This window comes from Spermophilus citellus, assembly GCF_964194105.1.
Source record: "Spermophilus citellus genome assembly, chromosome: 17".
In the NCBI taxonomy this organism is placed as follows: Eukaryota; Metazoa; Chordata; class Mammalia; order Rodentia; family Sciuridae; genus Spermophilus; species Spermophilus citellus.
In genome coordinates this window covers 4,784,364-4,810,389 of record NC_138199.1, presented here as the reverse complement: position 1 = coordinate 4,810,389, position 26,026 = coordinate 4,784,364, and the positions used below count along the sequence as shown (strand labels likewise).

At 36.2% G+C, this 26,026-nt stretch overlaps 1 protein-coding gene across 2 annotated transcripts in view; it reads left to right on the top strand.

Annotated features, from left to right (window-relative positions):
- Positions 1–24,662, top strand: part of ULK2 (unc-51 like autophagy activating kinase 2) — a 102,492-nt gene extending 77,830 nt beyond the window's left edge. The window contains exons 18-27 of one of the 2 annotated variants that reach the window (XM_081270356.1): positions 231–517; positions 829–1,016; positions 1,509–1,612; positions 12,908–13,057; positions 14,494–14,702; positions 17,433–17,611; positions 18,028–18,146; positions 18,469–18,626; positions 21,086–21,221; positions 22,428–24,662. In XM_081270356.1, coding sequence (XP_081126482.1) covers positions 231–517; positions 829–1,016; positions 1,509–1,612; positions 12,908–13,057; positions 14,494–14,702; positions 17,433–17,611; positions 18,028–18,146; positions 18,469–18,626; positions 21,086–21,221; positions 22,428–22,486 — 1,589 coding nt within the window. In that variant the 3' untranslated portion in view covers positions 22,487–24,662. Of the gene's footprint in view, positions 1–230; positions 518–828; positions 1,017–1,508; positions 1,613–12,907; positions 13,058–14,493; positions 14,723–17,432; positions 17,612–18,027; positions 18,147–18,468; positions 18,627–21,085; positions 21,222–22,427 lie in introns of those variants that run through there. The other variant, XM_081270357.1, reaches the window with a different exon arrangement.
- Positions 24,663–26,026: the final 1,364 nt, after the last annotated feature.

Here is a 26,026-nt window from a genome sequence, read left to right as displayed (position 1 = left end):
GTATCTCTGAGATAGAGCACTTGCCTAGTACGTGTGAGACACTGGGTTTGATCTTCAGCACCACATAAAAATAAATAAATAAAAGTATTGTGTCCCATTTACAACTAAAAATACTTTAAAAAGAATAAGACATTCATCAGAATTCTCATTTTAAAACTTGCCCTCTTGTTTCCTAAGTTTTTGCTGTATACTTCATTATTGGTTAACCTTTTCATTCATTTTCTTGGTAGGTTCTCCAGTGCCACAGGCTCAGTCACCACAGTCTCTCTTATTGGGTGCTAGACTGCAGAGCGCCCCTACCCTTACTGACATCTATCAGAACAAACAGAAGCTAAGAAAACAGCACTCTGACCCTGTGTGCCCATCCCATACTGGGGCTGGATACAACTACTCACCTCAGCCCAGTCGGCCCGGCAGCCTTGGAACATCTCCCACCAAGCATATGGGATCTTCTCCACGGAGTTCTGATTGGTTCTTTAAAACTCCTTTACCAACAATCATTGGTTCTCCTACTAAGGTGTGTTCCTTAAATCTTTTTGTAGATCATGAACTGCTTTAGTACTTCATGGAAAGAATACAAGATAACCATAATTTTAATGAGCACTTACTTACTATGCATCAGGCACCGTGTAAATATTTGTTGAATGCTTTATGTGCATGATCTCATTAATCTTCAGAAAAGGAAATTGAGATTTAGAGAGCTTAAAGAACTGTCCAAGATCACACAGGCTGTAAATGGAAGAGCCAATGTTTGAATCCAGTCTGACTAACTTCAAAGCCTGCCAAAATTTATACATCATATTAACTAGTTTACATATGTTTGTTTAGACCACAGCTCCTTTTAAAATCCCTAAAACACAAGCGTCTTCCAACCTGTTAGCCTTGGTTACTCGTCATGGGCCTGCTGAAGGGCAGTCCAAAGATGGGAATGACCCACGGGAATGTTCCCATTGCCTTTTGGTACAAGGAAGTGAGAGGCATCGATTTGAACAACAGAACAAAGCAGTGTTTGGCAGGTAAGATATTGTTTCTTCTCTAATCTTAAAAATGAAAACTGAAATAGCAAAATAAGTACATTTTTGTTATAAAAGCAACCAGACTACATTAGTAGCCAGCATAAGCTATATGATTGTTAATGCACATGGTGTACTTCAGAGGGTCCGAAAACTTACTATAACTGTGTGAATACAGAGCTTTTCCCTGAATTTGAACATTTTATTTCTGTCTTTTATTTTATTTATTTTTTACTTATAGTTGGACACAATACCTTTGCTTCATTCATTTTTATGTGGTGCTGAGGATTGAACCTAGGGCCTCACATACACTAGGCGAGCGCTTTGCTGCTGAGCCACAACCCCAGCCCCTGACTTTTATTTTTGTTATGGAAGTTTATCTTTACCTTGAATTGTTTGGCATCTATTTTTTGTTTCCTTGCTTTCTAATGTTCTATTAACCCTTCTATTTTTAAAAAGTGAATTTCCCATTAATAGCATCACTGTTCTTTTTAGATCTGTCAGTACTGGGAAGTTATCAGATCAACAAGTAAAGGCATCTTTAGGTGGACACCAGGGCAGCACTGATAGTTTAAATACAGAACGGCCTATGGATATAGGTAAGAAAAATCTAGTTTCTTTTTAGGCAGGTAATTTGTAAGTATATGCATTAGTTTCTTATTACTCTTGTGATAAATCATCACAAACTGGTGGCTTAAAACAACTCAGATGTATAATCTTAAAGTATTGGCAGTCATTTCTCATATCTATGATGACAGAGGCTTATTTGGTATCTTGATGATCAGCAGCCTTTGAATTGGAAGAAATTCCTTCCAAGAATGTTTTTTATTAGTAAGATTTTATAGGCCAAAGTTAGCTTAAAAACAGAGATACTCCTGAGCATTTCTTTGACAGCAACTTGAATCCTAGAAAGGTCTGATTACTGAGTTCTCTAAACCTTTCATAGTTGTTTTAGGGACTGTTACATCCATAGACACTCACATCTAGATTTTGTGAACTATTTATCACAAACAAAAACAAAAACAAAATGGATGTTCCAGACCCTAACCTAGACTTGCTTAATCAAATTTTCTGCAGATGGATTTTGGGAATCCCTAGGTAATTATTATGTATATTAAAATTTGGAGTCTCTTGTAACCTCTTTGTTCTTATTTTCTCTGATTTTTAAATTGACTCACTTCTGAATATCTAAAGGACAAAGTACCTGGGCCAACAAAATATCTGATTGAACGTGGTTTCTAATCCAAAGGGATATTTCACAGTGCTCTCTTCTTGTCTGCAAGGTTTTTGAAGAGAAGGCCGGTGTAATTCTTATGATGGTTGTTTGCATGGTGTCATTTCCCTTTTTTTTTTTTTTTTTTTTTTTTACTTTCAGCCTTGCTGTATCATTGACACTAAAGTATGTCCTCTGTAAACACAGAGTTGGGTCTCCTTAATCTGACAATCTCCACCTATTGTTTAGATTATTTAATTTGTTTACATGTTAGTATCATCGACACAGTTGTTTTTACCTATACATTTTACTTTTTGTTTTTTTTTTCTCAGTTTTTGGTACTGGGGCTTGAGCACAGGGGTGCTTAACCACTGAGTCACATCCTCAGCTCCTTTTAATTTTTTATCTTATGACCAGGTCTTGCTAAATTGTTTAGGGCTTCACTAAGTTGCTGATCTTTGTGATCTTCCTACCTCAGCCTCCCAAGTTGCTGGGATTATAGGTGTACATCACCACGCCTGGCTTGTTTTCTTGTTCTTTTTGTTTTTCCTTTTGCATTAAGTGAATATTTTCTAGTTTCATATTTTGGTCCCCTTAATGATGTTTTTCACTTCTATCTTCCTTTCTTCCTTCCTTTTAGGATTGAATCCAGGGATGCTTTACTACTAAGCTCCATCCCCAGCCCTTTATTTAAAATGACAGAGTGGCCAGGCATGGTGATGCACGCCTGGAATCCCAGCAGCCCGGAAGGCTGAGGCAGGCGCATCTCAAGTTGAAAGCCAACCTCAGCAAGTGAGGCACCAAGCAACTCATTAAGACCCTGTCTCTAAATAAAATCCAAAATAGGTCTGGGGATGTGGCTCAGTGGTCGAATGCTCCTGAGTTCAATCCCTGTACTGCTCCCCCCCCAAAAAAAAAAAATTTGTAGATGGACATAGTATCTTTATGTATTTTTATGTGGTGATGAGGATTGAACCCAGTGCCTCCTCACACATGCTTTGTAAGTGCTCTCCACTGAGTCCCATCTCCAACCCTTTTTATTTTTTATTTTGAGTCAAGCTCTTGCTAAATTGCTGAGGCTGGACTTGAATTTGCTGTCCTCCTGCCTCAGCCTCCTGAGACACTGGGATTACAGGCATGTGCCACTGTGCCTGATTTAGTTCTTTTCTTCCTAGTTGCTTTTGGGCTTATAATAATCATGGTAAGTTATCACAGTTGACTTAAGATTTATACTAATTGGATTCCAGTGAAACAGAAACATTACTCCTAAATAATTCTTCCCTCTTTAAGTACTATATTTTTGCTTTCTTTTTTTAGTGCTATTGTTATTATTATAGAAACTCAGTGATACATTATTATATTATTACTTTGTATGTTATGTCTTTTAAAGAAGCTGAGGTAGGAAAAGAAAACATGGTTTTCTTTATAGTTATCTTACCTTCTTATTTACCATTTCTTGTTCTCTCCATTTGCTTTTATGGATTTGAGTTGTCATCTGGTGTCACTTTTTTACTGCAAGAAATTTCTGCTCCCATCTGCCTCCTATATTCCATTTCTATTTAGGTCCAACAATGCAATTATATATATATATCTTGTTTTATACAGTTGCTTCTTAAATCATGTAAGAGAATAAAGGAGAAAATGATGCAGTTATAATGTTTTATAATTATATATTTACCTTTATCTGTGTTCTTCTGTTTCTCTTCACTCAGATAAAATTACTTTCTGGGGTCATTTACTTTAGACTTGAAGAACTTTCATTGGTTTTTCTTGTTAGAATAACAGGTCTGCTAGCAATAAATTCTCTCAGCTTTTGTTTAGACATTTTGGGATATCTTTTTGGTTTCACTTTTGAAAGAGTTTTGATTCATAAAAGATTCCCAGTCAGTCATGGTAATGCATATCTGTAATTTTAGCAACTCAGGAGGATCTCAAGTTTGAGGCTAGATTCTGCAATTTAGTAAGAGCCCTGTGTTCAATCCCCACTACTGGAGGAAAAGAAGATTCATGGTTGATAGCTTTTTGTTTCAGTAGTTTAAATATGCCATCCCACTGCCTTCTGGCTTCCACAGTTTCTGCTCATAAATTATCTGTTACTCTTATTTGATTTCTTTTTTGACAAATTATTTTTTTCTTTCTATTCTCAAGGTTTGTGTCTTTCACTGGTTACTGTGATGATTTTGGGTATTTGCCTTTATTCTCCTTGGAAATTCTTGAGCTTTTTTTGATATGTAGATTAGTGTTTTTATCAAATTTTTAAAGTATTTAGCCATTCTTTATTTGGATATTTTTTTCTATTCCTGTTTCTTCTTAAATCCTCATTATTTTTATATTGGTATACTCAATTGTGTCTCATGTTTCTCCAAGGTTCTGTTCACTGTACAGTTGGCCCTTGATCAACATAGTTTTGAACTATCTGGGTCCATTTATACACATACACACAAATTTTTTTTTTTGAGATTTACAACAGTTTGATAAAAACTTAAAAGACAAATCATGTAGCCTAAAAATATTGAAAAAAATTAAATCAGGTGTAGCATGAATGCATAAAATACATGTATATAAAAGTATTTTATCATTTATCACCATAAAATATACACAATCTATTTTGAAAAGTTAAAACTGATCAAAGATACTGAAAAAAATGTACAAGGCTGCCTTTACTATTGAGAGAAATATAAACAAACATAAAAATGCAGTATTAAATCATAACAGCATAAAGTTAACTATAGCATATATGGTACTACTTTAATAATTTCATAGCTACTTCTTGATACTATTGCAGTGAGTTTAACTATTATGAATATCTGCTTAAATTACTGTGTTGCTGTAATCATCTTCACCTGAGCAGTTTGTCTCTCCAGTGAATTGCGTATTGCAGTGCCAAGAACATACAGTGAAGAAAGGATAGCCTGTTCAATAAATGGTATTTTGAAAACTGGATATACAAGCTAAGAGCAGTGGCACACACCTGTGATCCCCGAGATTTGGAAGGCAGAAGCAGGAAGATTGTAAGTTCAAGGACTGCTTCAACTACTTAGTGAGACCCTATTCAAAATAACAACAACAACAAAAAGATTAGGGATATGATTCAGTGATAAAGCACCTCTAGATTAAAAAATCTAGTACCAACAGAAGAAGAAAAAAAAGAAAAAAATATATATATGTGCAGAAGAATGAAACTAGACTCCTACCTCTCACCATATACAACATATCAACTCATGTCAGTTGTGTTGGATCACAAGATTGAGGCCAATCTAGGCAATTTAGAGAAACTCTGTCTCAAAATAATTAAAAGGCTAGGAGTGTGTAGCTTAGTGCTAAAGCATTTGCCTTGCATGCATAAGGCCCTGTGTGGAATCCCTAGTAGCACACACAGCACACAAGATCAACTCAAAATGGATCAAGGGCCTAAACAAGTAAGAACTAAAACTAGCATAAGAAAATAGACAATTTAAAACATTGTTACAGGCAATTTTTTTTTTTTTTTTTGGGGATAAGAACCTAAAAATATTGATGGGGTTGTGGCTCAGTGGTAGAGCACTCGCCTAGCACGTGTGAGACCCTGGGTTCCATCCTTAGCACCACAAAAATTAATAAAATAAAGGTGTTGTGTCTAACTACAAGAAAAAAATACATTAAAAAAAAAGAACCCCAAAAACACAGGCAGCAAGAGCAATGAGATTACTATCAAATTAAGAAACCCTTCACAGCAAAGGAAACAATAGTAATACCTAGTTCTCTACAGAATGGGAGAAAATATTTGCAAACTATTTGTCTGGCAAGGAGTTACTACTCAGAATAATATGAACTCAAACAATTCAATAGCAAAAGACCCTAAATAATCCAATTTTTTAAATAGGGCAAATTTTTGAATAAAAAATTCTCAAAAGAGAGGTAAATTGCTCAAAATCACTAATCATAAAGGAAGTGCAAACCAAAACTACAGTGAGGTAACATCTCACCCAGATAGAATAACTGTTATCAAAAAGACAAGTAGTAACAAATGCTGCTGGACTCAGTGGCCCATGTCTCTGATCCAGTGACTCAGTGACCGAGGCAGGAGGATTGCAAGTTTGAGGACAGCCTGGGTAACTTAGCAAGATCTTGTCTCAGAATGAAAACAATTATTAAAAAAAGGATTTGAGCCAGGCACAGTGGTGCATACCTGTAAACCCAGCAGTTTAGGAGGCTGAGGTGGGAGGATCATGAATTCAAAGCCAGCCTCAGTAACTTAGCGGGGCCCTAAATAATTCAGTGAGACCCAGTCTCTAAATTAAAATATGTGTGTGTGTGTGTGTTTGTGTGTGTGTGTGTGTGTGTGTGTGTGTGTGTCTGTATATATGTGGGTGTGTGTATGTATGGCTGGGGATGTTGCTCAGTGGTTGAGTGCCCTGGGTTTAATCCCTGGTACTAAAAAAAAAAAAAAAAATTATTAATGAAGAATTGAAAAAAAAGAAAAGGACTTGGGATATAATTTTTAGTGGTGAAGTTCCCCTGGTCCAATCCTTGGTAACCTCACCCTCCACATAAATAAATAAATATATAAAAAATAACAAATGCTGTCAAAGATGTAGAAAAAGGAGAATTCTCATACACTGTTGGTGGGAATGTAAATTAGTACATCCATTGTGGAAAACAGGATGGAGTTTCCTTAAAACTGGAAAACTACCATATGACATAGCAATCTCACTACTGGCTAAATATCCAAAGGAAATGAAATAAGTATGCCAAAGAGACATATGTACTTGCATGTTTATTACAGCACTTCTCCCAGTACTAAAGATGCAGAATCAGCATAGGTTTCCAATGATTGTTGAATGAATAAAGAAAATATTTCAGTGTTATTCAACAGTAAAAGGGATGAAATCCCTACTTTTTTGGCAACCCAAGTAAACATTATGTTAAGTAAAATAAGCTAGGGACAGAAATACCACATGTTCTCAAAGCTGATCACATAGAAATAGAGAATAGAATAGATATCACTAGAGAATAGAGAGAGTATTGGAAGGAAGTTAGAGGGCAGATAATGGATACCAAAATACAGTTTGGTGCAGGGAGAGTAGTAGTTCTCATGTTCTTTGGCATAGTAGGGTAATTGTAGTCTACAACAATTAATTATACATTTCAGAATAACCAGAGAAGAATTTGAAGGTTCTCAACACACAGAAATGATAATATTTGAGGAGATAGAAATGCTAATTAGCCTAATTTGATCATAACACATTGTATACATGTTTAGAATTATAATACTGTACCCCATATAAATAAGTTCAAATATTATGTCAAGTAAAAAATAAAAATTAAATGTAAAAAGTAATCTCTTGGGCTGGGGATGTGGCTCGCCTGGCATGCGCGAGGCGCTGGGTTTGATTCTCAGCACCACATAAAAATAAAATAAAGATGTTGTGTCCACCGAAAACTAAAAAAATATATATTAAAAAATTCTCTCTCAAAAAAAAAAACAACAAAGTAATCTCTTGTCATTCCTACATATTATTCATCATATATAATACATGTAATGTACAAGATATTTGTTAGTTGACTGTTAATATTATTAGTAAAACTTGCAGTCAATAGCAGGTTATTACTAGTTAAGTTTGGGAGGAGTCAGGAGTTACACTCAGATTTCCAGCTGTGTGAGAGTTGGTGCTCTGCCGCCCCACAAACTCCATATTGTTCAGAGGTCAACTATACTATGTTCTGTTTCTCTGTTTTTCAGATTACCTAGTTCTCATTGATCTGCCTTTAAATTCAGAGATTCTTTATTCTGCCAGTTGAAATCTGCTTTTGAGCCCTATAGTGAATTTCATTTTACGTTATTAGATAGTAGTCTCCCCTTATCTGCAGCTGGGGGTACATTCTAAGACCTTTAGTGGATTCCTGAAGCTTCAGGTAGTACCAAACCCCATGTGTCCCATTTTCCTATGTATACATACCCAAGATTAATTTATAAAGTAGGCACAGTAAGAGATTTACCATAACAGTAATAAAACAGAACAATTATAACAAATAAAAGTTATGTGAAAATGGGAAACATGGTTGTCTCTTTTGCTATCTCAGTGTTTTTTTTTTTTGTTTGTTTTTTTGTATTTTTGGCAGGGGCTGGGGGTTTGGTGTATATTCATTCTTCTTGAAAGAAGAACTTCATGGCTTCTCTTTGGCCAGCATGACTACTCTTTCACTTTTGGGTCACTTTTAAATAAAATAAGAGTTGAACACAAGTACTGTGATACTGCACCAGTGAATTTGATAACCGTTAATTGACTAATGGGTGGGTAGTATATCACTCTGGATATACTGGATAAAAGGGTGTTTCACATCTTAGACTGGACAACATGAGATCTCATCACACTTCCCAGAATGGAGAGCAGTTTGAAACTTATGAACTGTTTATTCTCCATTTTTGGACAATCGACTGATAATAAATTACAGAAAGCAAAACTGTGGATAAGGGAAGATGACTGTATTTTTAAATTCCAGACTTTCTACTTCAAAAATAATTTCTATTTTTTCTGAATGATGAGACATTATCATCATACATACGTTTACTTTCTATTTTATTTTTATTTTTTTGTGGTACTAGGGATTGAACCTAGGGGCACTCTATCACTGAGCTACACACCCAGCCCTTAAAATTTATTTTTTTGTTTGAGACAGGGTCTCACAAAGCTGCCAAAGCTCTTAGCCTCCTGAGTAGCTGGGAATATAGGCATGTGCCTCCATGTCTGGCTGCTTTACTTTTTAAAGCCTGATTTCCTTTCAATATTTGAACATGTTTAAAATAGTTACTGTGAAGTCTTTGATTAGTTTGACATTTTAGACTTCAGGTAGTTTCTGTTTTTTCTGTGTAGGATTATACTTTATTAATAACTTAAAAATACCTTTATTTATTTTTATGTGGTGCTGGGGATCGAACCCAGGGCCTTACACAAGCTAGGTGAGCACTCTACCACTGAGCCACAACCCCAGCCCCTAATAACTTGTTTGTATCATAATTTTTGTTGAAAACTGAACATTTTATGTAATATTTTGTAGTAATTCTAAGTGTGGCTCTCTTCCACCCCAGCTTAGGTTTTTCCTTTCTTATTTGTTTAGTCATGGTGGACTATTTCAGTGAAGTCTGTTTGCCTTGCATTATGCAGCCTGATGTCAATCCTTAAAGGATACAACCTTGGCTAAGTAGACAATAATTTCGGGTTTTGTTTTGCAGTGTTAGGATTTGAATCCAGGAACTTGAACACATGTTAGACACAGTAGGTGGTCTACCACTTAGCTACCTGGCCAATCTTCACAGTTCTAGCAGGATTCTTTATGTTCTCTGATCTCTCACCTCTCATGGTATCACACTCAACTGTTTGCCTCCACTAATTACTAGTTGATTGCTTTATTGTTTTTAACAGTGCCCTGGGAGATAAATTGTTTCACAGGTCCAGTTAAATTCTAGCCAATTTGTAGGAATAGTCTTTTTTTTTTTTAAATTGGTTGTTCACAACATTACAAAGCTCTTGACATATCATATTTCATACATTAGAATCAAGTGGGTTATGAACTCCCATTTTTACCCCAAATACAGATTGCAGAATCACATCGGTTACACATCACATTTTTACATACTGCCATATTCTGCTACCTTTCCTATCCTCTACTATCCCCCCTCCCCTCCCCTCCCATCTTCTCTCTCTACCCCATCTACTGTAATTCATTTCCCTCCATGTTTGTTATCCCATTCCCCTCATAACCTCTTATATGTAGGAATAGTCTTTGAGGATAGTATTTGAACCTTGTATGTACCGCAGGAGGGTTCTTGGCTATCTTTCCCTGGTCCTGATAAACTTCCAGCTGGTCTGTTATTTAGTTGTTGCTCTCATGGAGTTACCAGCTTCTTTTTACTTGCTCATTACCCAAATCTTCATCCTTTTTGATAGCACCCTTAGGTGATCTCTTATTTCAAACAAAGTCAGGTGCCCTGGAGAGAGCTTCAGAATTCTCTGTTCCCTGCCTCCCCAGCATTGGGGAATACCTCTCTACCACTGCTCTGGAGCTAGGAATAACAGTTGCTCATTTGTCTTGGAGGGACACCCCAGCTTTGTAAGCCTGGTGCTAGACAGAGATGGAAGCCTCTGGTCTTCTTGATTTACCTCTGCTAGATAAATAAGCAGAAGTGCGTGTTTAAGGGCCCTAGTCCACTGGCCTGGGCCAGAACTTGCACCCTGTGAGTAGAGGCCAGACACAATTATTGCTGAGATGTGTTTGTGCTGCTTTTCTTTTCTTTTGCAGCTTATTGGGGATTGAATCCAGGGGCACATTTGCTACCTACCTATTTTTTGAGACAAGATTTTACAAAGTTGCTGAGGGTCTCGCTAAGTTGCTGAGACTGGTCTTGAATTTATTATCCTCCTGCTTCAGCCTCCCAAGTTGCTGGGGTTACAGGCATGTGTCATTGTGCTTGGGTGTGTAGACATGAATTTTCTTGAATACATGTCTCTTCCTATATGTCTTCAAGGACAATTTCTAGACACTTTAAGTTGTTATTTTGGGCAGTGCTGTTGTGGATTTGAAGCAGGGTCTCTCTCATGCTGGCTAAGGACTCTACCACTGAACTATACCCCTAGCCTTAAGTGGTTGTTTTTAAAAACATTTCATCAGTATAGTTGTTTCACTGAGGAACTGGTTGTGGAGCTCTTCACACTGAGAATATGGAATCATTTTTTTTTCTTAGTGTTTTTTGCCAAAAGTCACCAAGTCACCAGGAGTTAGAATAGTTTTGGAAAACAGCTTGTTTGAGTGTGACCATATTATGTCTTATTCTCTTTTACATATAAATCTGAATTTTACAGAGCTTACTAGTTCCATGTGAGTGTGCATTATAGTTTTAAGTCCAGGTTAATAGATGTGAAACTAAGTTTTTATTAAAGAATATTTAGGCATAAAATGCATCTTTGATAATTTGTATTCTCTTTTTTTTGAACTTTGTTATATCATTTGAAATTACATGAACTTTGTTATATCATTTGAAATTACAAACTTCTGTTTTCTAACCATGAAGTTTCTGTTTTATAAAACAAAAACTGTTGAAAATAGGAAAACTTTGAGACCTTCAGAAAAAAATTGTGTCACTGGGTCTTAAAATCTACCCATGAACATCCCTTAAATAAATTCTTGGAACGTTAAGTAAAGAGATGGTACATCTTTTGTAACAGTAGGTGGTCTTTAATTTCTGCTTACTGTTTCCTTGCTCCCTATGACATTTTTATGAGCTTCCTCCCACTTTTTTCTTATATTTTTATTTGTTCTTTTTAGTTATATATAACAGTAGAATGTGTTTTGACATACATATATGGGGTATAATTTCCCATTCTTGTGGTTGTACATGATGTGGAATTACACTGATTGTGTATTCATATATGAACAAGAAAGTTATGTCTGATTCATTCTACTGTCTTTCCCATTCCCATCCCCCTCCTTTCCCCCAATTCCCTCCTGCCCAATCTGGTAAACTCCTCTTCCCCCCACCCCTATTGTGAGTCAGCATCTGCATATCAGAACATTTGGCTTTTGCGTTTTGGGGATGAGCTTATTGCACTTGGCATGATAGTCTCTAGTTGTATCCATTTACTGACAAATGTCATAATTCCATTCTTCTTTATGGCTGTGTAATATTCCATTATTTTTATGTACTGCATTTTCTTTATCCATTCATCTGTTGAAAGGCTTAGGTAGGTTCCATAATTTAACTATTGTGAATTGAGCTTTATGAGCTCTTTCTACCTCTGTTGATATGTGCTCTTATTTTGTTGGGTACTATAGATAAGATGGGCACTGAGGAAATCTTGTTCTGTATTTTGTTAAGTGTTTTTTATGATTAAATTAATTCTGCCTCCATTCTGTGTTCCCAGAAATGTAATGGTTGAATGTAAAAATCAATAATTTTATTGATTCTGCCTGTTTGATAGATGAAGGGCTTTTCACCAACTCTTCATGTAGCCCAAACTTTGTCCCTCAGTCCCTTTGACATCTGTCCTCCTTGTTTTCAAATCCTGACAGATGTTAGGTTTTTGTTCTATACTTGTCTCAACTTTTTGTGTTTTTCTGAAGCTGTATTACAATAGATATTTCTGATCACCATTTCACTTTGACTTCACATTTGTATTCCCAGTTCCCAGTTTCTGCTTTTTCAAATTATCTTCAACAGGTATGACTTGGCAGTTCATGTATTTTAGAAGTATTCAGGAGTAACTATGAAGGACTGGAGATGATCCAGGCAAGGTGGCATACAATTGTAATACCAGTGACTATGGAGTCTGAGGCTGGAGGATTGTAAAGTTCAAGGCCAGCCTCAGCAATTTAGTGAGACCCTGTCTTGAAATAAACAATAAAAAGGGCTGGGGATGTAGCTCAGTGGTGAAGTGTTTTTCTAGTGTGTGCAAGGTCCTGGGTTTAATCTCCAGCACTACAACAAAACAAAAGTAACTAAATATTAGACTTTGGTATGAAGAAGATTCACATATGAGATTATAATATTTTAATGGAAGTGTGGCATCAAATTTTCTGATTTTGAGTAATAAATGCTTTTGCTAAGGAAAACTAATACAAAAGTTAAAGTGTCCCTGTAATTCCACCTGTAGATAGTAAATACACTGTCAAGGTAACCTGACATTTTATAAACTCTTTATTGTAGCTCCGGCAGGAGCCTGTGGTGTTGTACTGGCACCACCCGCAGGAACCGCTACGAGTTCTAGGGCTGTCCTCTTCACTGTGGGGTCTCCTCCACACAGCGCCACAGGCCCCACTTGTACCCATATGGTCCTACGAACAAGAACCACCTCAGGTGAGAAATGTTTGTCCTATTCAATCTGTGGCAAGTATTTGAAATGTGGTATTCTGAGGGTAATGTAGTGTTACAACTTAAAGTCACTGAATTTCTTTGGTCTTCAGTTTCTTTGCCAGTGAACAAGGGTTATAAGTACTAAATGAGGCAGCATTTTGGATGGGGGGACTTTGTAAAGTAAAAGTGCTACATTGTGTGTGTGTGTGTGTGTGTGTGTGTGTGTGTATCTATATCTAGAAATATCCATTATGCTTGTATGTTCATATGTAATATATATAATATAAAATATAAATAATTGATCCATGAAGAAGCAGCTGTCTAACCATAGTGATTCTCAACTTATATTTTGAAATCTTATTTTAGTATATTGTTTGTTTAGTTTTCTAGAAGCTTAAGTTTTATTTTTGAACTTTGGGTCCCACTGTTTCTTTTCTATTTGAAAAACATTAATATTATATTTTCAAAATAATGTTGCTACACTCATCCATAGCAACCATGTTCATAGGAAGTGACACATTATGTTTAGATAGGCTAATATATTTTTATTATTATCCATATTCTGTAAGTAGTTTATTAATAGAGAAATTAAGAAAGTATTTAGATTGGACTCAAAGTCAGTATATAATACCATCATATATATTGTGCTTTGTGTTATTTAAGTTCTCTTATTCTAAATAAGTTGCTAATCAGGATATTACTATCAACAAAAAAAGATAGGTAGAACTAAAATCTTAGTTTTATAAATATTTATAATTTTATACGATAAGTAAGAAAATGCCATTTTAAAACAGTAACATTTTATATCTGTTAATTGTAGTGACATTTTTAAAAACTTAATGCCCAGTCTTGTCAAGCTTTAGTGGGATATATGTGCTTACAGCTGCTATAGAAAATAATGTGGCAATTCTTAGGAAAAGCTGTAAAAATGTTTATAATATTCATCTGTGGTAATTCCTTTCTTGTTTATAATACTACTATTGAGTATTTATCACATAGAAGTCATTTGAAAGAAGGAAAAACTTGGTTAATTTCATTGCAGTGATATTTGTAACATGAAAAAAAATCAGAAATAGTATAAATGACTCTAGATAAACTTCACATATATAAAGATTGTAAATTACTATACACCTATTGAATCTTATAATTATGAAACTGATGGAGCAACCAGGAAAAATGTTTATGGTACAAATTTTTTTAGAGTAGAATATAAGAAAACTAGCTCTGATATCTATAAAATATACACATAGACCAGGATTGTAAGTGAACATGGAAAACTAAAAACTATTCATATGGTAAAGTTGGGCAGGGATAAGGGACTTTTGTTTGAACTTTATTACTCAGTAGGTTTTGTTCAGTAAATAAGAGGAGCAGTGGGTGTAAAAGCCCCTCTGTGACCTAACTCAGGACGCTGTGCTGTGTTTTATGTTTCCTTGCAGTGGGGTCCAGCAGCTCAGGAGGCTCTCTGTGCTCTGCAAGTGGCCGTGTGTGTGTGGGCTCCCCACCTGGCCCGGGCTTGGGCTCTTCCCCACCGGGAGCAGAGGCAGCTCCCAGCCTGAGATATGTGCCTTATGGTGCTTCACCCCCCAGCCTAGAGGGGCTTATCACTTTTGAAGCCCCCGAACTGCCAGAGGAGACACTGATGGAGGTAGAGAAAAGACTACAGTGGTGTGTTAATATAATGTTGATATGATGTGAGTGTTCTAGTGGTGACAAAAAAGATAAAATAAATTGAGCAGTTCTGAAATTATGCTCCTCCCCCTGCCCCCATACTGGGAACATGAACCCAGGGGCATTCTATTGTTGAGCTACATCCCCAGCTCTTTTTAAAATTTTTTATTTTGAGACAGGGTCTTGTTAAGTTTCTGAGGCTGCCCTTGAACTTCCTGCCTTAGCCTCCCAAGCTGCTGAGATTACAGACATCCAGAGGCAGTCAATCACTGAGCCATGTCCCTAGCCCTTTTTTATATTTTATTTAGAGACAGGGCCTCACTAAGTTGCTGAGGCTGCTTTGAACTCATAATTCTCCTGCCTCAGCCTCCCAAGCTGTTGGGATTACAGTGCACCACTATGTCTGCTTCTTTCTTTTCTATTTGAAAAACATTAATATTATATTTTCAAAATAATGTTGCTACACTCATCCATAGCAACCATGTTCATAGGAAGTGACACATTATGTGTTCTCAATTTTTTATCCAAAGTTTATTTACTATTTATAATATTTTAAAGCATAAGCTGTGTCCTAAAAAGTAAGCTTTTATTCTCAAAGTTTTCTTTGATAAAAATAAATAGGCATAATTGATTTATTATTTTAAATTACAAATTTTAAATTTTAAAAATAAAACATCATTTATTTATTTGGCACTGGGGATTGAACCCAGGGGCACTTAACCCCTGAGCCACATCCCCAGCCCTTGTTTGTATTTTTTTAAGTTTAGAGACAGGGTCTCACTGAGTTGCTTAGGACATTGATAAGTTCCAGAGGCTGGCTTTGAACTCTCCGTCCTCCTGCCACAGCCTCCTGAGTCTGGGATTACAGGCGCCCAGCTAATTTAAAATTTTTAACAATAATAGTAAACCAGTAATGACATATTTTGTTTATTAACAAAGTAATATACCTGCCAAATGGACTGGATGCTCATATTTATAGATTAGTACCTTTTCTCTGTGGGTCCACTTCTCCAGAAAAGAAACATATTGTATATAACCTGAAATATGTGAGCGTAAATCCAGAACCAGAGTATGTTTTATGATTTCAGAGGTGTGTATGCTTAGTTCCTCAATCCTGACTTAAGGAAAACACTCTGTAGGATGATGTGTCTGTCCTCAGTCCCTGAATGCCTGAGGTCTTAACTTAGCCTGAGGTTTAAATTAAAATGATCAACTTTCTGGGCCAACTAAAGAGCAAATTTTTTCTCCATTTAGGATCTCTACTATTTCTATTTTGTATGAATAAGAATTAGCTTTTCACATAAAAATTACAAAATATTGCATGCAAATTTTTAGTAGTGATTTTGTGGTAGTAATTTTGAAAATGTATCTAGTCCAATCTAAAGTTGGAAAAAATAAACTTGAGTATTTTTTTTAAAGTCTATATCCAATTAGACATAAATTACATTCCAGTACATGTTTGAACACGTTGGAGCATATAGTTGACAATATGCTGTCACAGAGCAGAGAGACTCAAAAATTGAATGGTTTATTCTCTTGCATCTAAGAAAACTATTCTCTTCTTTTAATCATAAAAGGAGAGTAAGTTATTCAATTAACTTTTAGGCTATGCTTAAGATTTCAAAATACATTTACAACTAAACAAAAATCTCAAAGCAAAAATTGACTACATATTTTAAAATTACAGCATCCCTCAGATTGCTGTTCTATCTTCCTATGCTCCTCTCTTTAACTAACTGAAAAGAACACAGAAAATTAGAGCTTTGGTATTAGGAATCTACTATTGACTGAAAAATCAACAGGAAACTAAAATAACAATAACAACTCACTGAACTATTAAGAATTGTGATTTAAGAGCTGGGCATACTAGCACATACCTGTAATGCCAACTACTTAGGAGGATTCCTTGAGCCCAGGAGATAAGAGATGACCTGGGCAACATAGCAGGGATCCCATCTCAAAAAATTTAAAAAAGTGATTTTAGTGTGCAGAGTATCCTTGGTACCAGAAATTGAACTCAGGGCCTCATATAGACTAGGCAGGTATTTTCCTACTGAGCACTGATGAGATTGTATCCTCAGCCCATTTTTAAAAATTCTGTTTTGAGACAGCGTTTCATAAGTTGCCCAAGCTGGCCTCGAACTTCTGAACCTTTTGTCTCACCCTCCCAAGTAGCTGTCCTTCCAGTCTTGATATCTGTTTTGTTGTGAATATATTGATTTGATCTTTTTTTTTTTTAAAAAAATTCTTTTGTTTTAATTCTGGTAAAAGCACAGTGTCTTGCTCTTCTTGGAGCTAACTTATGTGAGTGCTCTGAAACATACATAAACACTTGCACAAACCCACATTGGTTTCATTTTTGTTTTCTTACCAGCTTTTTGAAATTTAAAAATGTCAATTTCCTTTGATCATTCTGACATTCATAAGTATGGAAAAACACTACATATAGAAAAAATACAGTCAAGCTTTTTTTTTTTCCTGTACTGGGGATTGAACTCTGGGCCTAAGCAAGCACTCTACCAGTGAATTGCATAACTTTATCTCCAGTCCTTTTGTTTGTTTGTTTCTGAGTTATCCAAGCTGGCCTCAAACTTGTCTTCTTGCTTCAGCCTCTCAAGTAGATGGAATTGCAGGTGTGTGCCCCCATACCCAGCTATATATAGAAATTCTTTATCTAGAATGTTCTAAGACAGTGTCTTTGCTGCAGCGAGAACACACAGATACCTTACGCCATCTGAATGTGATGCTGATGTTCACGGAGTGTGTGCTGGACCTAACAGCTGTGAGAGGGGGGAACCCTGAGCTGTGCACATCTGCTGTGTCCTTGTACCAGATTCAAGAGAGTGTGGTTGTGGACCAGATCAGCCAGTTGAGCAAAGACTGGGGGTACGTGCCACCGCCTGTCATTTCATTGCTATATTCATGCTTTCTGTAACCTTGTGCCTGAGCTGCTGACATTGTCAGCTACTGAAGTTCAAATATTATTAAAATCTTCAAAGGAATCTCTAAGTTACTTCATTGTGTAAGATGCCACTATATGAGCCAAGAGAATTTTATAATTTTAAGCCTTGCCTTTATTGGGAGATGGTGTGGATTTTTATCTGAGCATTTCTATTGTAGTCAAAGTTCACACATCTGTCTTCATGTCAAATCTTCTCCCTTCAGGGGTTATATTTGCATTAAAAAACTAGGAGGAGGATATGCTTATAGAAAGGATATTTGAATGGTGGCCTGATATTAGAGCCCCAAGTCTGGTGGGTTGGTTCTCAAGGTAACTCTCTATTCCTGTCTTCCTGGTACAGGCGGGTAGAACAGCTGGTGTTATACATGAAAGCAGCACAGCTGCTTGCAGCTTCCCTGCATCTTGCCAAAGCTCAGATCAAGTCCGGGAAGCTGAGCCCATCCTCGGCCGTGAAACAAGGTATGGCAGCTGTGGCTTTAGGAGTCCTGGAGTTCGTCCCTTCCTGTCCAGTGGAGAGAGAGGCACTGTGCTATTCAGTATCCTAATAGGGAAAAAGATGCTGATGTTTTGTTTTTGTACATGTATTTGATACAGAAAGGTTGTAAGGGCTTTATTTTGTCATTTCATACTGAAATAGAGATCATAGAACCGGATTTCTGATCCTTCCTTTCAGTGATCATATAATGTTACTTTCCTTAAATCAGCACAAAAGGTGTGTGTCACTGTGTCATCATTTCTAGAGGAAAATTAAAATTAGTTCTCATCTCAACTTTTTTTCCAGTTGTCAAAAATCTGAATGATCGATATAAACTCTGCATCACCATGTGCAAAAAACTCACAGAAAAGCTGACTCGCTTCTTCTCTGACAAACAGAGATTTATTGATGAAATCAACAGTGTAACTGCAGAGAAACTCATCTATAATTGTGCTGTGGAAATGGTAAGCTTTTTTAAGGTTTAATATTGTATAGCACGGCAGTACTTATCTCTAAGATTATCTTTTGACTCCAGAGTATTGTAATTATTTTTGTGACAACATCCAACAAAAGGAGGAATTGAAGTTCTCTAACATTTTTTTTTTTTTTGGTAGGGGGAGGGTATTGGGGATTGAGGGTATCAGGCACTCAACTACTAAACCACATCCTCAGCCCTATTTTGTATTTTATTTAGAGACAGGGTCTTACTGAGTTGCTTAGTGCCTCTCCATTGCTGAGGCTGGCTTTGAACTTGTGATCTTCCTGCTTCAGCCTCTCAAGGTGCTGAGATTACAAGCATGTGCCACCACATCCATCCTTACCAACAGTGAAGTAACATTTAATATAATTTATTTAATGAACTTCCTTAAGTCTGGCTACCACTTTTGATAAAATTCTCTTTTCTCTTTTTATTTTTGTGGTATGGTGATTAAACCCAGGGCCTTGTGCTAGGCAAGTGCTCTATCACTGCATCACCAGCCCAGAATTTTTTTATAGCTCCTGCTAAACTTTGCTAAGATTAGGCATGGTGTCATCTTTTAGTAGTTTGCATTTAAAAGCATTAACTGGACTTGTTTCTACATTTTCTATTATTTAAGAAATTTTAGCTTAGTAAAACTGTTAGAAAATATACTGCTTTGTTAACCAATATAAAAATTCATGGGCACAGATTCCACTTAACTGACCTTATTAAAGTATAAGCATCAAGTAAAATCTACTTTTCTAATTGTCTGGTTATAATATCAAAAATAATTTGTTTTCTTTCTCTACTGGGGAAAAATTGCTCTGAAGCATAGATAAAAATAGAAGCTATTAAATAAGTGATTAAGTGGGGAAAGTTTATTTTTGACTAATCTTTTTTTTTTAACCATAGTAATGTAATTGATTTTACCTATTTGTGTACTTTGAATTGTACTATTACTATACTCTTTGTCTTATTTCAAAAGCCATTAAAATGAATAGTCACATGAAAATAACAATAATATAAAATGACAGGAATAATATACATTTTATTGTTCTAAACTGTTGATAGGAATAATATGCCTTGTATTACTTTACACTGAATTAAGAGTTCATAAGGCCAATGAAGAGAGTGTTTCTGATGAGGATGCATTCTGTTATTCAGTATTCTTAACAGGGAAAAAGATCCCAGCTAATGAGGAGATCTCAAGTTCAGGGCCAGCCTGGGCAACTTAGTGAGATTCTATCTCCAAATAAAAAATAAAAAGGTCCGGATGTAACTCAGTGGTAAAGTGCCCCAGGGTTCCATCCCCAGCAACCTCCCTCCCCCTAAAAAAAGACTTTTTAAGAATTTTGTGCCCAGAAAAATGTCCTCTCATAAGGAATTATAATGCTTCTTTCCTTTCTGATAATAACAGCCCTGTAACTTAAGTAGGTTCCTCTTTTTGCCCTAGTTGCTTAGGAAGCTTAGAGGTATCAACAGTTACATTTTAGTTATATTTTTCTCTTTTGTTTTCATGGCTCTGATTTTCTTTTCTTTATCTATTTTATTTGGTTGACTGTAAATATCTTTAAATTATTTTTTGAAAGAGCATATTAACAATTAGAATACTAGATTACTGAGAGTTCTGGCATTTAGTGATCAAAGAGAACATAAGAATGCTGTTGGGAAAACCCGTATGAATAACTACCATTCTCTCTTTCTGCAAAGACCTCTTCCCACCTTTCCCATTACTCAGCTCATTCTTGCTCCTCTTTATGATTCAGCCTAAACATTATCTTCTGGAGGCTTCCCCTAATATCCTCTTGCAGGGTTAGGTGGACTTCCTGTGTATTCTGTACCATCCTGATGCTTTCTCCTGAAATAAGACTTGTCCCTTAGAATTAGAAATGCATATTTTGGCCCGGCATGGTGGCACACACTTGTAATCCCAGCAACTCAGGCTGAGGCAGGAGGATCTTGAGTTCAAAGCCAGCGTCAGCAATGGAGCGGCCCTAAGCAACTCAGGAGACCCCATCTCTAAATAAAATACAAAAAAGGGCTGTAGCTGTAGCTTGATGGTCAAGTGCCCCTGGGTTCAATGCCTAGTACCAAAGAAAAGAAGAAATGCATGTTTTGCAGACTTATGTCTTCCTTTAGACTGTGAGCACTCCTTTATTTATATGCTGAGTGCCTGGCATTAGTAGGTGCTCAGTAATTATCTATGAATGAATAACTACACATACCTGAAAATTCTTTTGACTAGACTTTTAACATCATTTCATCATATTACTGTAACAATCTTTTAATGAAGTTTACTTTAAGTAGCTCATCCTGATGAATCTAAGTTCTGTATAGTTTAGTAGGCTATAGCATTTCATCAAAATGTGTTAATTTTAGGTAGATGCTATTTAAAAGCTGCATTGCTAAGATGAATTTGTATTTTCTTGGAAAATTTGAGAATTTTTTGTTGACTGGTTCCAGGTTCAGTCTGCAGCCCTGGATGAGATGTTTCAGCAGACTGAAGATATTGTTTATCGTTACCATAAGGCAGCCCTTCTCTTGGAAGGCCTAACTAAGATTCTACAAGACCCTGCAGATATTGAAAATGTACATAAATGTAAGCTGACCTACACAGTAGTCTTCCAGTATCTACAGTTTTGCTTTCCACATTTTTAGTACCCAAGGTCAACCAAGGTGTAAAAATATTAAATGGAAAACTCAGAAACAAACAATCCATAGTATGATAAATTGCTCCTTCCCTTTGTCCAGCCTATCCATACTATTAGATATGCCACACATCTTTTAGTCACTTAGTAGCTCTCTTGGTTATCAGATCTCTTGTCTTAGTATTGCAGTGCTTATAGATAGTTTGATACTCTTGATGCTTTCAGGCATTCATTGGGGGTCTTAGAATATATCCGTTGGGGATAAGGAAAGACCATTATATTTATTGATGGCAATTTAGTTGTCTCTTGCAGTATATAATAAAAACAGGTTAGGGGGATGCTGGGGTTGTGGCTCAGTGGTAGAGTGCTTGCCTAGCACACATGAGGCACTGGGTTCAAACCTCAGCACCACATAAAAATGAAATAAAGATATTGTGTTTACCTACAACTAAAAAATATTAAAACAAAAGAGCTTAGGGTTTATAAACATACTGCCTAGGTTGAATCTTGGATTTCCAAACTTGAGTAAACCATTTAACCTTTCTATTGTCTTATTTTCCTTATACTATATGATGCGGATAGCAATGCCTACCTTGCAGAGTTGTGAAGAATAGAGATTATGCGTGTAAATTACAGATGGTTTTTAGATTTCTACTCTGCATCCCTTTTTAGCAAGTGTGTGCTCATGTATGTAAGAGAATGTTGTTTTTATTGTTGAACATAACACTCTTAAGCATCCTGGGCTTAGTGACTGAAGAATCCTATAAAGAGCCTATGTATTGCAGATTGATACTGTATAGAATATGTAATGGAGAATGATACTGTATTGGATATGTACTAGAGATGGATGGGATTCCAGGGGATATTACTACTTATCAGATATAAGACCAGCAATCTGATTTTCAAGGAGAAGGTGATGTTAAAATCCAAATGTTCTCTATGCGATGTGCTTCTCTGAATTTTACGCTAAGTTAAAAATCATATATCTAAACTATTACCAGATAGAAGAAAATATATTCTATTACCTTCCGGGAAAAGATTGAAAAGAGACAATGATTCCAATAGAGTTAGTGATTTTTTTCCCCTTAGTTGTTCTTTCTTTGGTTTTGAAAATATAAGTACTTTTAATTCTGATTTTTTTAAAAAATTATTTCTAGATAAATCTAGTATTGAAAGAAGATTGTCAGCACTCTGCTGTAGCACTGCGACTGTGTGAGAAGCAGGCATGTCCATGGACCGGCGTGGGAGCATGAGGTGATACATTTGAGATTACAGCTTGGTTCTGTCACCCATCCCCAGGAAACTAGTTTAACTGGTGACTACCAAAGAACAAGCAGCAATTTCAAAAAGGAAAAACAATCCAAAAACTACATTTGTAGAAAATCTGCCTTACTGGAGAAGATACTCCCTTTTCCCTTTTTCTTTGTAGAAGCAGAAGCAAGAGTATTCCAGTTTGCTCCCTGTTTGAACTTGGTAAATAAACATACCTTAGAACTAGAATTATCATTTATTCTTATGGATAATTAAACATGAAATAAGGCAAGTGGCACTTCACTCAGTTCATAGAGCAATGTATGAAATGCCATGTGTTTGCTGAGGTGTACACAAGAATATACACCTCGTCAGACAGTTTGATGTTTGGGGTGAGTTTGTCTGAACCTGAGCATGCATCTTTCAACAGCTCAGGAAGAAATAGTTTAAGAAGAAGCAAAAGATGGCTCTTGGAAGAAATTTTGAAATCTTCAATTTGATCTAGTATGGACATACGTTAATTCTTCCAAAATCTTTCATATTGCACTAATTTATTAAAACAACTGTGTATTGGATTTTGCAATTTAAAACTAACTGAAGGCACAATGGACTTGTTTAAAGTATTTTACTTGATTATATACATATACTCTTTCCAGAATTCACATGTAATCGCTATTGAACTTTTAAATGATCAAAACTTGTGTTCATGTGAATCTTTGCATTTTTTATTTGTTTATTTACACCTACAGATCTTCTTAGTAATATTTTGAGTTGCTGATGTTTACTTTGTTTGCATTTTTCCTTGTGCATGCAAAATGTGCATTGATGCCTGTGACTTTAGGTTTATTAAAGAATAGGTTTATTTGGACAGTATTAGAAAAACTATCATGAATCAAGAGATACTCTTGAGAATTTTCATAGGGCCAAAACAAAGTTGGTGATCAAAGGCTTGTTAGTGATGTGGAGTTTCTACATGAAGTTAGTGAAAAATTAGGTTTGTTTTCTCTTAGGAAAATGGCAGCTCTCTCCAGCCTAACGTGTATTTTTAATGTTAATCCTGACAGTTCACCAAATAGCTTGTAATAGAAAAGCAGGCAGTTAACATCCTTTTAGGAATGTTTCATACGTTGTATATTATTTGGTTTCTTTTACTTACCTGCTTGAATACTTGAATAAACCATTCACCAGTTTTAATCCTATTATTTTAAGCCTTTTACATAAAATATTTTGAACTGACAGTGTGCAGAAGCTCTTCGGCATTACTCTAATTTTAATGTACTGATAAAAACAAACAAACATGGATTTCCTTTACTTTGACAAAGTAATGTAATTTCTACTTTATTTATCTGTATGAAATTCCAGCAGTTAATTTGAACATTTATTTATATGATGTTTGTATTTTTAGGTCTTTAATACAGTGTCTTTCTACCTCTCATTTGTAATTGCATGCATTATTCTTGAAACTAGTTAAAACTCACTGAATTGTTGTGTAATAGCCTTTTTATTATTACCTATACAAATGTATATTAAGGTAAAATAAAACTGACAGTGTTTCTAGGTTACAGTTGGGTCCATATTAAATGGCTTGTCAAGGCAGATACTTCCTTAGTCTGGGGACTTGGTCATTAAGGTCCTTTGCCACATCCCAGGATTTCCCAGGATTTAAGATTCTTGGTGACTGTCATTCAGGCTTCCATAAATTGATGATCACTTCCCCTTCTTGCTTAGTGATACTGTATTTTTGTATAATTTTTAGAGTTTACAGTTTCCTCCATGTTCTCCCCTGTATTATCTCAGTTGATCCTCTGTGTGGGTGGGTAGGGTTATTCTGCCCCCTCTCTTAACTTTTTTTAAACACATGATGAAACAGGTTCAAAGAGGGTAAGTGATTAGTCTGAAGTCAGGAACTAGGAAAGTGGTCAAGCCATTCTTTGTAACTTCCAAGTTCTTTCTTCTTCCTCTTGTGTAGTCAAGGTCTTGTTATTGTTAGTGTGTATGAAACAGTGAAGTCTCAACAGCAGAGAACAAACTGTAAATTTATGAGTAATGGTTCTGATTATATTTCCATTATCAAGGCTGATTGTTTTAAGAGATTTTTGCCTTGATTATAGCAATAATAATAAACAAGTGCTTTATGTTTCCATGAGTATTTTTTAATTTCTTTTTTTTGGCGGGGGAGGGTACTGGGAATTACACTGGCAGGGGTACTCACATTGAGCTCTATCTCCTGTTCTTTTTAAATTTTGAGACAGGGTCTTGCTGAGTTGCTCAGGCTGCCCTCAAACTTATGATCCGTCTGCCTTAGCCTCCTGAGTAGCTGGGATTACAGGTATACACCTAGTGTATTTTTAAATTTCATATCACCTATTTCTTTTTTTAAATTGATTTTAAAAAAATAAATGACAGAGTGCATTACAATTCTTATTACATGTACACAGTATAATTTTTCATATCTCTGTATATAAAGTATGTTCACACCAATTCATGTCTTCATACATGACCTTTAGATAATGGTGTCCATCACATTCTACCATCATTGCTAACCCCCTGCCCCCTCCCTCCCCCTCTGCCCTATCTAGAATGTGTCTATTCCTCCCAAGTTCCCCCTCCCTACCCCACCTATTTCATGAAGTAGAAAAAAATGGCAACATTCAAACTGGTCACAGTGATGCACAATTCTAATCCTGGAGACTTGGGAAGTTGAAGCAGGAGAATCACAAGTTTGAGACCAGCCTCAGCAATTTAGTAAGACCTTGTCTTAAAAAAAAAAAAAAAGAAAGAAAGAAAGAAAGAAAGAAAGAAAGAAATGACTAGGGGTATAGCTCACTGGTAGAGCACCTCTGGGTTAATACTTGGAAAATTGTGGACCATTACAAATGTAAATAGAGGAATTAATCATGAACTTGCTAGTTAGCTATTCCTACTGTCTCCTGTACTGACTGGTCTTGAAGGTCTTGATATAGTTTTTTTCCCACATCCCTGTGTTCCCTTCCTTCCACTGAGAGGAATCACCAGACCAGGAGGAGGCTATTGTTAAGGCATAGTGCCAGCAAGGGTCATAAGGAGAAAGTTGAATACTATACAGTGGACATGAGGACATGGGAGTTGTGCTTCCAAACCAATATATCTGACATGTCTGGGTTCCTGTTTCGGTGCAGCTGTCCTGAGACTGTTTCATTTCAGGAAGGATGGTATTTCTCCCTCCAGCTCACCTCTGTGCTGGCATTTGCAGTAGCTTCTCTTGTGGTCTGAGAATATTGTGTTTAAAAATGGCAACATTCAGGACTGGGGTTGTGGCTCAGTGGTAGAGGGCTCGCTGAGCATGTGGGATGCATTGGGTTGGATCCTCAGCACCACATAAAAAAATAAAGATATTGTGTCCAACTACAACTAAAAAAAATTTTAAAAATGGCGACATTCAAACTGGTTACAGTGATGCACAACTATAATCCTGGAGTCATGGGAATTTGAAGCAGGAGAATCAAATTTGAGGCCAGCCTCAGCA